This window comes from Pteronotus mesoamericanus, unplaced genomic scaffold, assembly GCF_021234165.1.
Source record: "Pteronotus mesoamericanus isolate MK-2021 breed Mesoamerican mustached bat unplaced genomic scaffold, CSHL_Meso_final contig_73, whole genome shotgun sequence".
NCBI lineage: Eukaryota > Metazoa > Chordata > Mammalia > Chiroptera > Mormoopidae > Pteronotus > Pteronotus mesoamericanus.
In genome coordinates, this window is record NW_026555245.1 from 30033664 (window position 1) to 30048097 (window position 14434).

General features: G+C 38.7%; 1 protein-coding gene across 1 annotated transcript in view; it reads right to left on the reverse strand.

Moving 5' to 3' along the window:
- Positions 1-449: 449 nt before the first annotated feature.
- The window catches only part of TTC39B (tetratricopeptide repeat domain 39B), a 134407-nt gene continuing 120422 nt past the window's right edge, over positions 450-14434 (reverse strand). Inside the window, 3 exon segments of the mRNA XM_054583176.1 lie at positions 450-2535; positions 5629-5745; positions 8306-8423. Of these exon segments, the coding sequence (XP_054439151.1) occupies positions 2445-2535; positions 5629-5745; positions 8306-8423 (326 nt within the window). The 3' untranslated portion in view covers positions 450-2444.

Here is a 14434-nt window from a genome sequence, read left to right on the forward strand (position 1 = left end):
GCCTTCATTGTCACCATCCTACAAAGCAGAGCCTGTTTGAGTCTTAAATTTATACAGCACCAATCAGAACTCTGGTTCTCAATTTTTTTTAAAAAAGGCAATTATACCAAGAACTACACAAACTGTCAGACACATTGGCAGCCCAACGCTACCACATATGCCCCTCAAAACATTAGATAAAACATTGTCACTTCAGTACTCATTCTACACAGAACACCCTGCGTCACAAAATAACTCCAAAAATACAAGATGAGCTCATGTTACAAGAAACCGATGTCACCACAATATCTTAAACATGGCAGGAAACAGATTAATATTTGTAGCATTAGTGATATTAACAGCACTTAAAAATCTACTGGCTAGGTTATCCATATTACCAGTCAACTATAAAAAGAATAGGAAGTAATAAAAAATAAGAAAAATAAGTAATATTTTAAACAGATATGAATTATTTTTGTTTCTTTATAATGCAGAGCTAAAATAAAATAAAAATAACCACTATTAGCTTAACTTTTTTTCATTTCATACCAGAAAGAGAATTTTACTGGTTTTTGCTCTTACTTGCAGCTTCTCACAAAAGCAATGTGGGTGTTTGTACTTTAAAAAAATAATGCTACCAAAGCTCTTCTAAATAATTTATAAACTTTTTTCCAAGTTCTATAAAAAATAATTATTAAACATATTTTCCACTACTTGTTGTACTGACAGTTTATTTTATTTTCTCTTTTGTCTGCACCTACAGTAAAGTTACATAATTTACAATAGCTCACATTGAGATCTTCACCATACCATCTGAAGGGGTGGTATTCTGACTCAACTTGTATTAATATCTCCCATTGGAAATACATCCTCAGCACTGGTCAAGAGTTAACACCTTAAAGAAACCAAGGCAAACACCTACTGGGGACAGGTTTGTGTAACAGGGAATAAATTCATAATCTGGGCTACTGTCAGGGCCAAATACGTGAGCAAACTGAAAGGTGAATGACTTGCTGGCATGCGGAGGAACTATTAACTACAAGATGGGCTCCTGATTCCCCATCTGGGGCTATTTCTGTTAAACTGCACATGCTCCCATGGCAAGTTAGTCTTCAAAATAGAGGCAGAAATAGGACAAAGCCCTGATTCATTGATTCACAAATTTTTTCCCCTCCTTCTGGATGCAAACTGGTCCTTCGTCACAAAACATACGTATTTGGAGGGTTGGGGGTAGATACAGTGATGACTGCAAACTAAAAAACATACTCAAAGTGGGAGTGATTCAGATTAAACGTTTAACATTGTCTGTTGAAAATAAACACCTAAAATACTGAGAGTTATAAAACTGAAGGAGACCTTGGCAATCATACATCCTTCTCCCGCGTCACAGATCAGGAGGGTGCGGTGATGCAGACAGCTGGGCCCCATCAAGGTCACTCCAGTGACTGCTAACCGGCCGCAGAGCCAGGGCCGCGGAGCCAGGGCCACAGAGTCAGGCTCTCCTCCACTCAGTGTCCTGATGCGCTTCCAAATTAAAGGACCAAACACAGTCCAGATATTTACAAGGAACCGTCACAGTGCTAGAGAGATTAGAAAATTAGACCTCGCTCACCAACATCATGAGTGTAAAAATTATTGATATTTTACATATTTAAAGCAGCAGGAACTTTGCTTCCTCTAAGAAAAATAATCAATGTATATATATTTTAGGCTCTTGTTGCTAAGGATAATGTCTAAAATATAACTTTTTCTTCCCTTTACATAGACACTTTTTAAAATTTTGTTATTATAATAGACTTAATAAGTACATTCAAAAACAAGATAGTCTCTCAATAATGTCATCACTTTTAACGTACAAGAAGAATTAAAAAAACATTAACAATATGTCACCACCTTTGCTAGACACGTGTCTTTCCAACCTATTAACTACACTACCCCATCCCCATTCACACACACTGCCTGTCTTTTTCCGGAGTCTTCAGAAGGTTATTAAGCTCTTCTGATATAACTGATTTTATTTCCCCTCTGAAATTTAAATACTAGGCAACAAAATAACTCTGAAGTTTAACCGACCAACAGATCTAAAAATGGCTCAACTTGTAAGCCATGTGCTAATTAAACAATATTAATTTCCATACTAAAAAAAATAAATAATCTAATTAGACTTTATTGTACCTTTGAGTCCTTTAAAAGACTTCTTTACTCTCCAATTTAAGTCTAATATGAAATTCTTGGAGAGGCAAAATATAAGAATTTTCTAGGTAGTACTGAACATTATTCCATAGGGAAAAACAAAAAAACATTCACATAGAACAACAGCGCACCACACAAATTATAGAAAATATTGATAATAAAATTAATTTTTATCTCTCATTCATAAGATCACTTTTCCACTTTAATACAAGGTCTAATCTATAGCAGATGTTGGTGTTAATGGAGACGAAATTCCGTCCTTCACGTTCTCATCAGTCTGAGGAAAGTTTTTTCCAGAGGTGAAGAGCAGCCTGAATTCTGAAGTGTAGTCTAGACTCCATGGAGTAATCTTTGTAGTTGTTTCTAAAGACAATAATAACAAAATCGTAACGTCAAAATTTCTTGTATGCCAGAGCACCACCACCATCCACTCTTCCTCTCATTTTCATTCCTTACTTCCTTTCAAACTTGAATATGTGTAACCCTGGATACTGTTAAAATGTAGATTATGTTCTGTGAGGGGAGGAGGACGGCAATATTCTTTAAGTCTAGACGCTTCCTGGTGATTACCTAAAAGTCAGAGTTTGCATACCTAGGTTCTACCTAATTACCAAGCCATTCACAAACACAGCAAGGTTATGAGGAGGGGTTAACAATTTTGTGAGCTATTCTTAAAAAGGTGACCTCCTTTTCTAAACTGGAAATGTTAAAGCACCCTCATATAAACATGATGAAAGTGATATCAAGCACAACGCTCCCCAAAATTATCTTGAATATCCCATAAAACCACCACCACTATAAAGACAATAGGATTACTTGGTGATACCAAAATCACTCACTCCAATTTTCACAGGCAAATATCAATGGTTTGGCCAGTAATTATTGTGTGACAATGTTAGGAAGGGTCAGGCCATTAAAATCCACAGGTGACTTAAAAACTTTACTTAAATCATTCATGGCTTCTCTTTGCTAGAATTGTCAAGAATGACCCAAATGGAATGGCTTCGACTTTGGGCTCCTGCTTTCACACACTGCTTTGGCCCATGGGTGAGCTGCACCTTCTTTCTTTGCAGCGATATTTCTTTCTTTCTATAGCCCTTCATTTTCTACAGGTCGGAGTAGTACTTACTGCTAACCTTGAAAAGGATTATTTTTAATAATAAGGGTTGTTATTCAGAAGCTAAATCAACATCTTACTAGAGTTTACCAAAGGAGTTAATTCAGTGTTTTCCTAAAGTCTGGCCACTAATTTTGGCAACTTTGCAATGGGAAACTGCAGACAACTGACAGTCTTAAACTATTGTGAAGTCTGTTTGGGGCATCGTCAGTACTGGCTTCAGTTAGCGGTGACTTTTGATCACCGCTGATCTTGTTTTCTCAGCAGTGAATTTAGTCTAGTCTTTTATTTTCACCATTATAAATTTGCCTTACTGTGCATTGCTTAAGTAACACTAAATATGACCAAATAACAAATACTTGGAATGACAGTATTTAGGGTTCCTAATCTTCCATGAGGTACATTTGATGACACATACATGTCAGTTGAAGTATGAGTCATTATCGCTCTCAACAAATTAACTTTAAAAGTAATTTGCTCTTTTATCTCCCGTTAAGAAGAAAAAGGAGGCAGAGGAGGAAAAGTAGAAGAGGCAGGAGGGCAAAAAGGAGAAGAAGGAGAGGTGAAAATAAAAGAGGGTGACTTTCTTGGCTCCACCATGCCCCTGAAGCATCTGCCCCATTACTATGTTTTATTCACAGCACAACATCCTGAGTTTCCTAAAGTAGCTGGCTCTGCTTTCTCATCTCACTTGTCAAAGTCACCACTGATCTTCAGGTGGCCAAGTTCACTTCTCTAGTCTCAGTTTGCTTGACCTCTCAGCGGCCACCTTGACAACTGACCACTCTCTTCTTTTGAAACACCTTGTTCACTTGACTTTCCTGGATCTTGTTCTGACTCAGTGCTATTTCTTCCTGCTCTCATTGTTTGTTCTACTTAAAATGATAGCATGTCCCAAAGCTCTGTGCTAGACCCCCCTTCTCTCTGTCTCTCTTTAGTTGTTTCCCAAAATAACCTCGTCCAGTATCATGGCTTCAAATATCACTATGCCTGTGCTGGTGACTCTGAAATCCGCACATTTGGCCTTTACCTTTCCAATGAACTCTAGGCTTCCACAGCTGCTGCCGACTCTGTCTCCATGAGGATACCTAGTAGTCATCTCAAGATATCATGGTTCAAACTGAAGTATGTTTTTCTCTGTCCCCAAACCTGTTCCTCTAAGTATTCCTCATCTAAGTAAAAAGCTTCAATACCAATCTAAAGGCTCAACTCCCTAGTCTAGATGGTAGTTAACTGTGGCGGCAGCCAGGAACGTTCCCCAGGCACTCTTCACCTGGCTCGCCCCCGGACTGGCTTTAATTATGCGAATATCAACTACAATATCACCTCCTCAAGGACACCTTCCAGAATCAACCCAATCTACAGCAACAGCCAAGTGCTCTGTGTCAGACTGTAAATGTCGGCAAAGCACAAAGCACTGCTGTGCTTTTTTTTTTTCTTTTTTTAAATTCAATACCTCCCTCCAACTAAGAGAGCAGGAGCATTGCTATTTGTGTGCAGTTGTCTGTCTAGAGGCTTTACTAGTGCCTGGCACATAAGAGGTGCTCAGTGAATACTTGCTGAATTTGAGTAAATGAACAAACCAATGAACCACTAAGTTATTTACAGCCTAGAGCTAAAAATTGCATTCTTTATCCACTGCAAGAAGTGTTCAAGGCAAACAGACCATAGGGTCTTGGGCCCTGCTAACAGAGCCATGACCACAAGTCTGTGAGCCACTGTCTTGCAGAAATGATAAAGTGCTTTGAAATTGCCACAGTAAACAAAAAGCAGAGAGAGGTGCGAGAAGATTCAAAGGGCTTTTTCAAATCGGTGGGCCTTCATGGAAAGGAGAAATATGGTTGAACACACCAAACATCAGCAAATTATTATCAAAATTATGGCTAAATCTGGAAACATCTATCTATCTATCTATCTATCTACCTATCTACCTATCTATCTATCTACCTATCTATTGTCTTCTATGGCTGCTTTTAATACAATGGAGTAGCTGCAATGGAGACCTTATACTGTAAAGCCAAAAATACTTTCTGTAAGGGTACAGAAAGTGTTTGCCGACCTCTGATCTAGAATAGATTAAACTACATATCTGTCATACAGAAGCCCACAATCCTAACGTCTGTAAAGGGTCACAGGGTCAGGCATTCGGGAGGCTGAAAACAGCACAATTATAGCAGAAGGCATGGGCATAAACTGAGCATAACTTAGCAAAGGTAACATTATTACTAACTTTCATTAATGTTTTAACTTTTGGGCGTGTATGTGCTGCCCCTATCGTCGTAACGCTGCTGGCCTTCCTGACTCCATGGCGATCCAGAGAAAGTGGTCCCCTCACTCACCTCGCAGTTTCCAGGGCCTTCAGGGCCTTGTCCATGTCCCCTTGGCTTTTGTACAAACACGCCAACTCAAACAGAGTAAATGGCACTAGGTAGTGGTCAAACTTCAGTAGCTTTTCACTAAAAGAATGAATGAAAAGCAATTGAGTCTTAATAGTGTCAACAGTAAAAATAAAGGAAAAGAAAGAAAAGCAAGTCTTAACAAAACAAGAAACGTATCATTCTTTTTCAACATATATAGTCCCCCATTCCTCATAAAACAGGTGCTTAGCAGCACTACTATCAGAGAAAAGCAGTTATTTTTCAAAGTTTATTCAAAGGACTTAATAAACTATGGCAATAAATCATGTGCTTTTAATATAGTAATCTCTTATTTTATTCCTTAGTGGATATTGAACCAGCACTGAGGATTGTTTACTGCCCCTTAAGTATATGAATACATGCAGGTCTTCAAAGATTAATCCTGAAAAGGACAAGGCCTTCCTCCTGAACATAAATGTGTTCTATTGAAAAAATAAGAATGCTATATTATTGTTTTGCTAAGGTTCACTTCACTTTGTTATTGTTAAGTCTTAAAATGCTAAAAAAATGTCAGTAAAGAAGTGGTCAACAGCCCTGGCTAGTGTGGCTCAGTGGATTGAGTGCCAGCCTGCGAACTAAAGGGTTGCCGGCTTGATGCCCAGTCAGGGCACGTGCCGGGGTTGTGGGGCAGGTCCCCAGTAGGGGGCGTGGGAGAGGCAACCACACACTGATGTTTCTCTTCCTCTTTCTCCTTTCCCCTCTCTCTAAAAATAAATTTTAAAAGTCTTTTAAAAAAACAGTTGTCAATATTTCTGTTTTCAGCAATAATATAAAAGCTCTCTGATGACAAAACATCTAGAAACACTAGAAAAATATGAACCACACTTTTTTCAAATGCATAGTTCAGCTCACATGAACATAAGAAAAATTCTAAAACTGAAAACGAAATGAAAGCAGAACTCTGAGTGTGTGGACGATGCCCAGCCAGTTCCAGGGGCCACTTCAGTCTGAACCACCCAGGGCTTTGTGTTTCAGTGGCCAAGACGGAGATGAGGCCTTGGGGCCACACAGGACAAGGAGTCAGGACTGAGACTGTACATGAGCTAAGTCCCTTGAAAGGCTGTTCCAGGAAACACCCAGTCCCTGGCACAGGAGGAAAACACGGGCAGTTTGCTGTTTGGCCTGTGCTCTAGGTGGGAAGTGAAAACACATTCACTGGGAAATTAATAACTACTAGGCCTGTCCTCATGTGGATTTGCAATTTAAATTTACATCCCCAGAGGATCCAAGAACCTCTAAGCAATAAATTGAACATGAATGTGGTTCTTGGCTGAAAAGTCTTTGGGGAACCTGGCAGAAAGAAGAGCAAATGACTTTAGTGAGACTCTTCCTCATTCCTAGACTCCTAGGAGCCTCAAGATAAAATGTCAATGAAGAAAAACTCAAAATCCAAAATTATAAAACGTAAAAGCAAACAATTCACTATTGATAAAAAAAAAAATAGCACAAATTGGCAATCCTTTTTAATAATCCTTTTGATCCTTACAAAAACACCAATAAAACAGAACTCAATGGATAGTTCTTTAACATGTTTCCTAAAAATTTTAAGTATATTACTTATTTGGGAAATAAACATGGTCTTTTTCCTCCTCTTATAAGAACACCAGTCCTACAGCCTCAGGAAGGAGATGCGTGCCATCAGGGGTGGAAAAGCACATGATGTGGAACAGAGGCTGTCAGCTGGCAATCTGGGGCTGGGAGCTAGTCGGCCTACGGTGCTTTAAAAAAAAAATTGAACTATATTTAAACATCAGAAGATGCTACACAGAACCCATATTCCAGGGTTTTCATGGAAAATTGTAGGGATTGCTGCTACTGTGCCTACACCGTACAGAGCAGTAATCAGTGAGCGGTAAGGAGTGGCTGCCTTCTTCGGAGAGAACACAGGATCCCCTGCGTCTCCAGTGCCCGCCAAGCCCTTGCTCCCGCCACCGCCTGGTGAGGTTTCTCGTCTAGCCCCTGCAGACGCCTGCAGTTATGATTCCAGATACAGAGAAGAGAGCCAGGCAGCAGGACCCTGACTCAACTCTGTTTAGTAAAGGAGCCGGACATTACCATCAAAGCAATCAGGGGAAAAAATATCAAAAATTAAAAGAAAAAAAAACTCGTATATACAGGAGAAAAGCCTCTTGCCAAATGAGAAGCAGTGGTAGTGTTCACCCCATGTCTTTCTCCACTGCCAAATTATTACCACAATGACAGCAAGTCTCTTTACTCAACTCTGAATCCCTAGGATACAGTACAGTCTCTGGCACAGACTGAGTGTTCAAATACCTGTGGAATAAATAAATGGAAATACAAATACAGAAATCAAAAAAGCATCCGAAGTTCAGTACCTTGTTGACAGAATTTGGTTAGACACCTGTTAGCTTGGCCATAAATTTAGTTTTGGGTGTCACCTTTAAACATCAAGTGGAAATGCACAGAGCCATGTTCCACTTAAGATTATAATCTTGTTCTCAAACAACAGAGAAGACACCACTGGATTCTGTCTCTGGTAACCCCAAGTAAAAGGGCAGCAGCGAGAGAAATTACTGTCCACAGTAATTCCCCAGAAGCCACAGTGTGCACTCAGGTTGGTTTCCCTGCTCGTTTTTACCTCTGGATAATGTGATTGAAACACAATTCCGCTTGCAAGGGCCGCTGTAAGTTCTTCAGGCAGCATCCTTTCAGCAGCTTCACCAAGCATTCATCATCTACCGCATAATCGCTGAAGTCTTATAGCAAAACAAACAAAAATCACACACAAAAACAAAAATACTTTTTTAAAACCCTAATTAAGAAGCGAGAGCTGATAATAGCTATTAGGTTTCAGAGGGATTGCTTAAAATTAAGGAAAGTATTTTTAGCATTTGCTATGCCTCACTAAATGAAATACAATAAAATTATTTTAAATGAATAGAATACTGAATTACTACATTAGTTTAGTACACCATTTTATTAAGGGTTCACTTCATCCACTTAAAAATTTTTTTCAGGGGCTCATATTCTGAGTTATGTGGCCTTAGTAAGACAGCAGAATATCTGAACTTTAAATAAAGTAAGAGCTTTATTAATTCTATAAAAGTAAAGCCATGAGGAGCAAGAAGGCTGGCTCCTCCTGTGGTTCTGGCTCCTAACTGTGTTGGCTTCATGCGGATGAGGATAGCACTTCCATATGGAGAAGCAGATGGCCTTCTACCCATTAAAAATTCAGGAAGCAGAGTACCCTCTCCACATCATTATGTTTATAACTTATCAATTCTCCCCAGCTATGTTCTTTTGGGAGGAAATTATATCATACAATGAGGCAAAATGGTTCTGAAGTACATGCAGGTACCTCAGGTCCTCACACACTTCTAACTGCTTGGGGCTAATGGAAAGGTTTTCCTTTCACCACTTTTTCCCTTTGGAAAATGACTCTCTTTCTCCTACAGCCCAAGGCTGTGGGATATGAAACAGAAGGAGCCATAATATGTGTGACATCTATGTGACAAAAGGTAGCCATTTCACATCAACCACTTTTGAATTTGGGGGTTTTTGCAAGTTAGGTGCAACTAAGAAGTCATTCCAAGACAGACTGGTAATTTCCACACTTCAGGCTGTGACAACACGGGGGAGTGGGGGCAGGGAGAGGGGAGGCCCTAAAACCAATCTAATGAGGCCCCGGGAGACCCGCATGTTGGAAGCCTCCTGTTTTCAGAACAAACCTCAGACATCGCCACTAGCACATGCTGGTGTTTCAGTAAACTGCTTGTCTATGGGAGGTTAACGATGCTAGAAGAAGGTCACTTTATTCTAGGTGTCAAAAACAGCTGATATTCACCTCTCACTTCCAGCCCCTCTCTGGTCATTCACCAAGAAAAATCACAGATATCAACACCACATTACCTTTCTTATTACTTAAGGGCCACTTTCTCCACCAAAAGAAAAAAAAATCTATTTATGCTTCTATTCATGGATGCTTATTGAAATACTCGTTCAAGAAGCAATGTCTTTTCAGGCCTAGAACCGAACCCTTAGGGTCCATGCTGGATGCTAGTTTTTAGTATCATTTTGGTGCATTTTATTGAGTTCTGTGTAGGAGTCCCTGATAGGCTGTGCTATCACAAAACTCTGGCACTTAGTGAGCAATGATTTTGCTGAGAAGAGCTGACATAGCACTACACAAAGCTTCAGTACCAATAAAGCCGCACTTAGCTTCTATTCAGATTGTGAGTTAGGAAAATGGAAAATAGATCCAAAAACACCAATATTCCTCCAAAAACTTAGAAAGCAAAACCATTAATCCTTCAGACTAAGGAGCACTATTTGTCAGATGATTATTTTCTCTTAAAATGTGAATGTTTATCATGATTCTCCAGCTCATGGGTGACTTCACGGATGAACATTTCAACAGTTCCATTTTACATTCCACGAAAGCATATTTTCATCACAAAAGATCTGCACTTAATAATGAAACAGAGGGTAGATGGAAGGTAAAGAAGTTTGAGGTCCACACTACAAAAATATCTACAGTGAACATTTTAGAAGCTAGTTGAAACACACCAAAGAAATATATTGAAAATAAATTTAGAAAGTGAAAAGCCATAAAATAAATAGCACTTTCCCTTTTATGTAACTCTGATTAGGTTTGCTATACAATTTCACTAAGCAAATTAACCACAACAAAGAGTCAAAAAAGAGCTACTGTACTAACTCCTTGCTACATGTTGGAATTTAGTTAGATTTCAAATGAAACGCTAATGGAATTAATGGCAAACACTGACTCCAGTCACATCACACCAAGTATTTTTCTCTCTTCAAACAGCATTTCTCCCTTGGTGTCCGTGACCAGCCTCTCAGAACTATGGCACTGTCAGAATAGAACGTCAATTGTACACTTTGCTGTCCTTTACTTTAAGATACCCGTCAAAGGTGGAAGCAAAAACACATTCAATTCCTAATAATAACGGGCTGGGGAAGATGAGGTAACTTCAGGTTTACAACTTAACTCCATTTTCCATGTTTGTATTTTCCCCCCCTCATTCTGAAGGATAGAAACCTAATCACTCAAAGGTCATAGCAGTTGGGTGGGTGGACAGGGAGAGGGATGTGTGTGTTGGGTAATCTTCCTGCATGAAGCGATGGACCTGGAAGAGATCATCATCATAAATCTCATGTGTAACGTCTGGCAAAGAGGATCTTCAGAAAAGAAACCAAGTTTTTTTTACCGAGGAGAAGACATACAAAGACAGAATTTTATGAAGTGCAGTGTGTATTTCTGAGCTTCCCCTGGCCCCGCTTAAACATCTCTTAAGCCCATCATCTCAACATGACACTAAAAGAGGAAGGAAAGGATGGAGACAGTATCTTGGTTTTCTGACCCTCTATTGCATTTTACATGCATCGTCGGATACATGTATTACCCCTTTAATTTTCCCCCAACCAATGGAGGGGCAAAATAAACTCATGGGTGGGGCAAAGGTCCCACTCAAACAGAGAAAACCCAATGACCTTCAGACTTCTTGATATACAAAGGCCCAGCTCTGGTGTGCCTATTAGTCTACACCAAAAGGATGGACATTCAAATATCAGAATTCATTCTACTAAATCCAAAGCCTTTTCTTTGTAGAAAAAAAGCAGCAAGCTGGCTTACTTTTCTGGGAGAAAGAATACACTACAAATATTTTCACTTAATAAAAAGGGGTGTTCCTTTACTTCCCAGTTTTCACATATCTACTTATTTAAAAAATATTCATTTTCTATTTAGTTTGTAGATATTTGGGAATTAATCATAAATAATTTCCTTAATAGCAAAAACAAATGTTTTCTCTGCTTATTATAATTCTCTATCTAGCAGAGAAATCTAACATTATCCAAACAAGCAAATTAATGAAAGGTGGTCAAATTAATTAACAAAAATGAATACTAATAAATTTGCTCAAAAGCCCAAATGGATTTTATAGAAGCACCTTTTGTTAAATCTCATTTTTAAGGTGAACTTTCATTTAAATTCAAAATGATGTGACTTTATGTTTATTTTTCACTCAAAAGAAAATATTTTTTCTTTTTGAAATTAGTTCACGTGAAAAATTGTAAAGGTCACCACCATTAGGGTGACTACTATCAAAACAAAAACAAAACAGAAAATAACAAGTGTTGGCAAAGATGTAGAGAAATTGGAACATTTGTGCACTGTTGGTGGGAATGTAAAACGGTGTAGCCGCCATAGAAAACAGTATGGTAGTTCCTCAAAAAATAAAAAAAAGAAATGCCATGTGGCCCAGTATTTCCACTTCTAGGCATACATCTAAAAGAATTGAAAGCAGGATCTCAAAAAATATCTGCATACCCGTATTCATAGAAATGTTATTCACAATAGCCAAAAGGTAGAAGTAACCCAAATGTATATCGATGGATAAATGGATAAACAAAATGTGGTATATAATGCAGCATTTAAAAAGAAGGAAGTTCTGACATGGTACAACATGGATATACCTTGAGGACATTATTCTAAGTGAAATAGGCCACTTATATGAAGACTCTGGAGTAATCAAATTCACAGTAGCAAAAAGTAAAATGGTGGTTGCCAGGGGTTAGAGGTAGGGGAAATGGGGAGTTATTGTTTAATGGGTATAAAAAAGCTCTGGAGACTGGTTGTACAACCATGTGAACATACTCAACACTCCTGAACTGTATAATAAAAATAGTTAACATGGTAAATTTTATGTGCGTCTTACACTCGCCTGGTCTCCCTGTGACCACCAGTTTGTAATGGCCAAATGGCTACCGTGGGGGAGGGTCTGCGGCCTCAGAGCAGCATTGTTCCTTGTTCTATTGGATTCTTTAACTATCCAGCCTGAAACCTCAACCTTGCTAGCAGATAAGCCCACTGATTAAGCTTTCATTCTTTCATGTTTCTTCTCCTGACTGATGGGAATCTAAAGATAGAATTATTTTAAATACGGAAAGCAGCCTAAATGCCCAATAATACTGAAGGAGTTGACTAAACTATAATATATTACCTCCATGGAGATCTATGAAGCTTTTGAAACTATTGTAAGGGTTGTTTAGCAACAATTAAAAAGTTTATGGTAAAAATAGAACTATCACATGATCTGGAAATTCTACTCTAAGTATCTATCCAAATAAAATGATAACAATAAATCCTAGATATATGACCCCATGTTCATTGCATCATTATTTACAATAGCAAAGATGTGGAAATAGCCTGTGTTCATCAATGGATGAACCAATAAAGAAAATGTGACACACACAATGGAATATTGTCCAGCCATAAAAAAAGAATTAAATCTTGCTATTTGTAACAATATAGACAGACTTTGAGGGCATTATGCTAAGTGAAATAAGTCAGATAAAGACAAATGCTGTATGATCTCACTTATATGTAGAATCAAAAACAAAAAGTCCATGCTCAGACACAGAGAACAGATTGAGGGTTGCCAGGGGTAGGGGTGAACAAAATGGATGAAGGGGATGAAAGGAACAAGCTTCCAGTTATAAAATAAGTCAGTCATGCCCTGACCGGTGTGACTTGGTTGGATATCATGTCCTGCAATGTGAAAGGTCACCAGTTTGATTCCCACTCAGGGCACATGCCTGGGATGCGGATGCAGTCCCAGTTGGGGCACATGCGCCAGGCAACTGATCGATATTTCTCTCACATATCGATGTTTCTCTCCCTCTCTTTCTCCCTCCCTTCCCCTCTTGCTAAAAATAAATTAATAAAATCTTTTTTAAAACGTATTTTAAAAAATAAGTCATGGGGATGTGATGTAAACATGGTTACTATAGTTAATATTACTGTAGTGCATATTTGAAAGTTGCTAAGAGATCTCTTAAAAGTTCTCATCAAAATATCTGTGGTGACAGATATTAATTAGACTTCCTGTGATGATCATCTTGCAATGAACACAAATATCAAATTATGATGCTGTACACCTAAAACTACTATGTCAATTATACCGCAATTTTAAAAAATGTTTATGATGTATTAAAAAAAAAAACAAACAACTAGGCTACTAGGCTAGTATATGTCCAGGTACACTATGATTAACACTATAAAAATAAGGCTAGGATGGAATACACAAAAATTGTAAGTTAATTGTGTTGCAGCAAAAATACGGATGACTTTGTTCACGTCTATCAATTATAATTATATGTTTAATTTTTTTAAATTGCAAAGAGAAACCTCATGAAACGTTTCAGTCTCACACTGCAGCTTCAACTACAAAAATGATCCAAATGAGGTCCTCATGGCGGGACCCGCAGTCACTAACGCAGTCCCCACGGGGCCAGGGCACTGAGGGCGCAGCCAGCGCCCCTCCACTGCCCATTTTTTTCCAGTGAAGAAAAATGAGTTAACTGTTAGAGCTTCCCCCGACTCTCCCTGAATTTTTACGTCCTTTACCATGTTTATCACCACAGAAGTTTTCATTTTACTTTTGCCGTTAGAACATTCCAGAGGATAAGACCATTATCTTGGCATGTTACCTAAATGATTTGGAGGTTAACATTTATGGCATGGTTTATCAAAAGAGAAAGCCTCTGTTTAAGATAAAGAATTACAAAATGTCAGAGCGAGAAAGTTTGGGTATTATCTGGTCCCACACCACTTCCACTGTAAAAGAGACCTGAGGCCTGGAGTGACAGGTGCGTTCTCCCGAGTCTCGCAACGGCAAGGCTGGAGCTTTAAGCCTAGATCTCCTGATCTGCCTTCTACCAACAAGGCCCGCTGCTTCCAAAA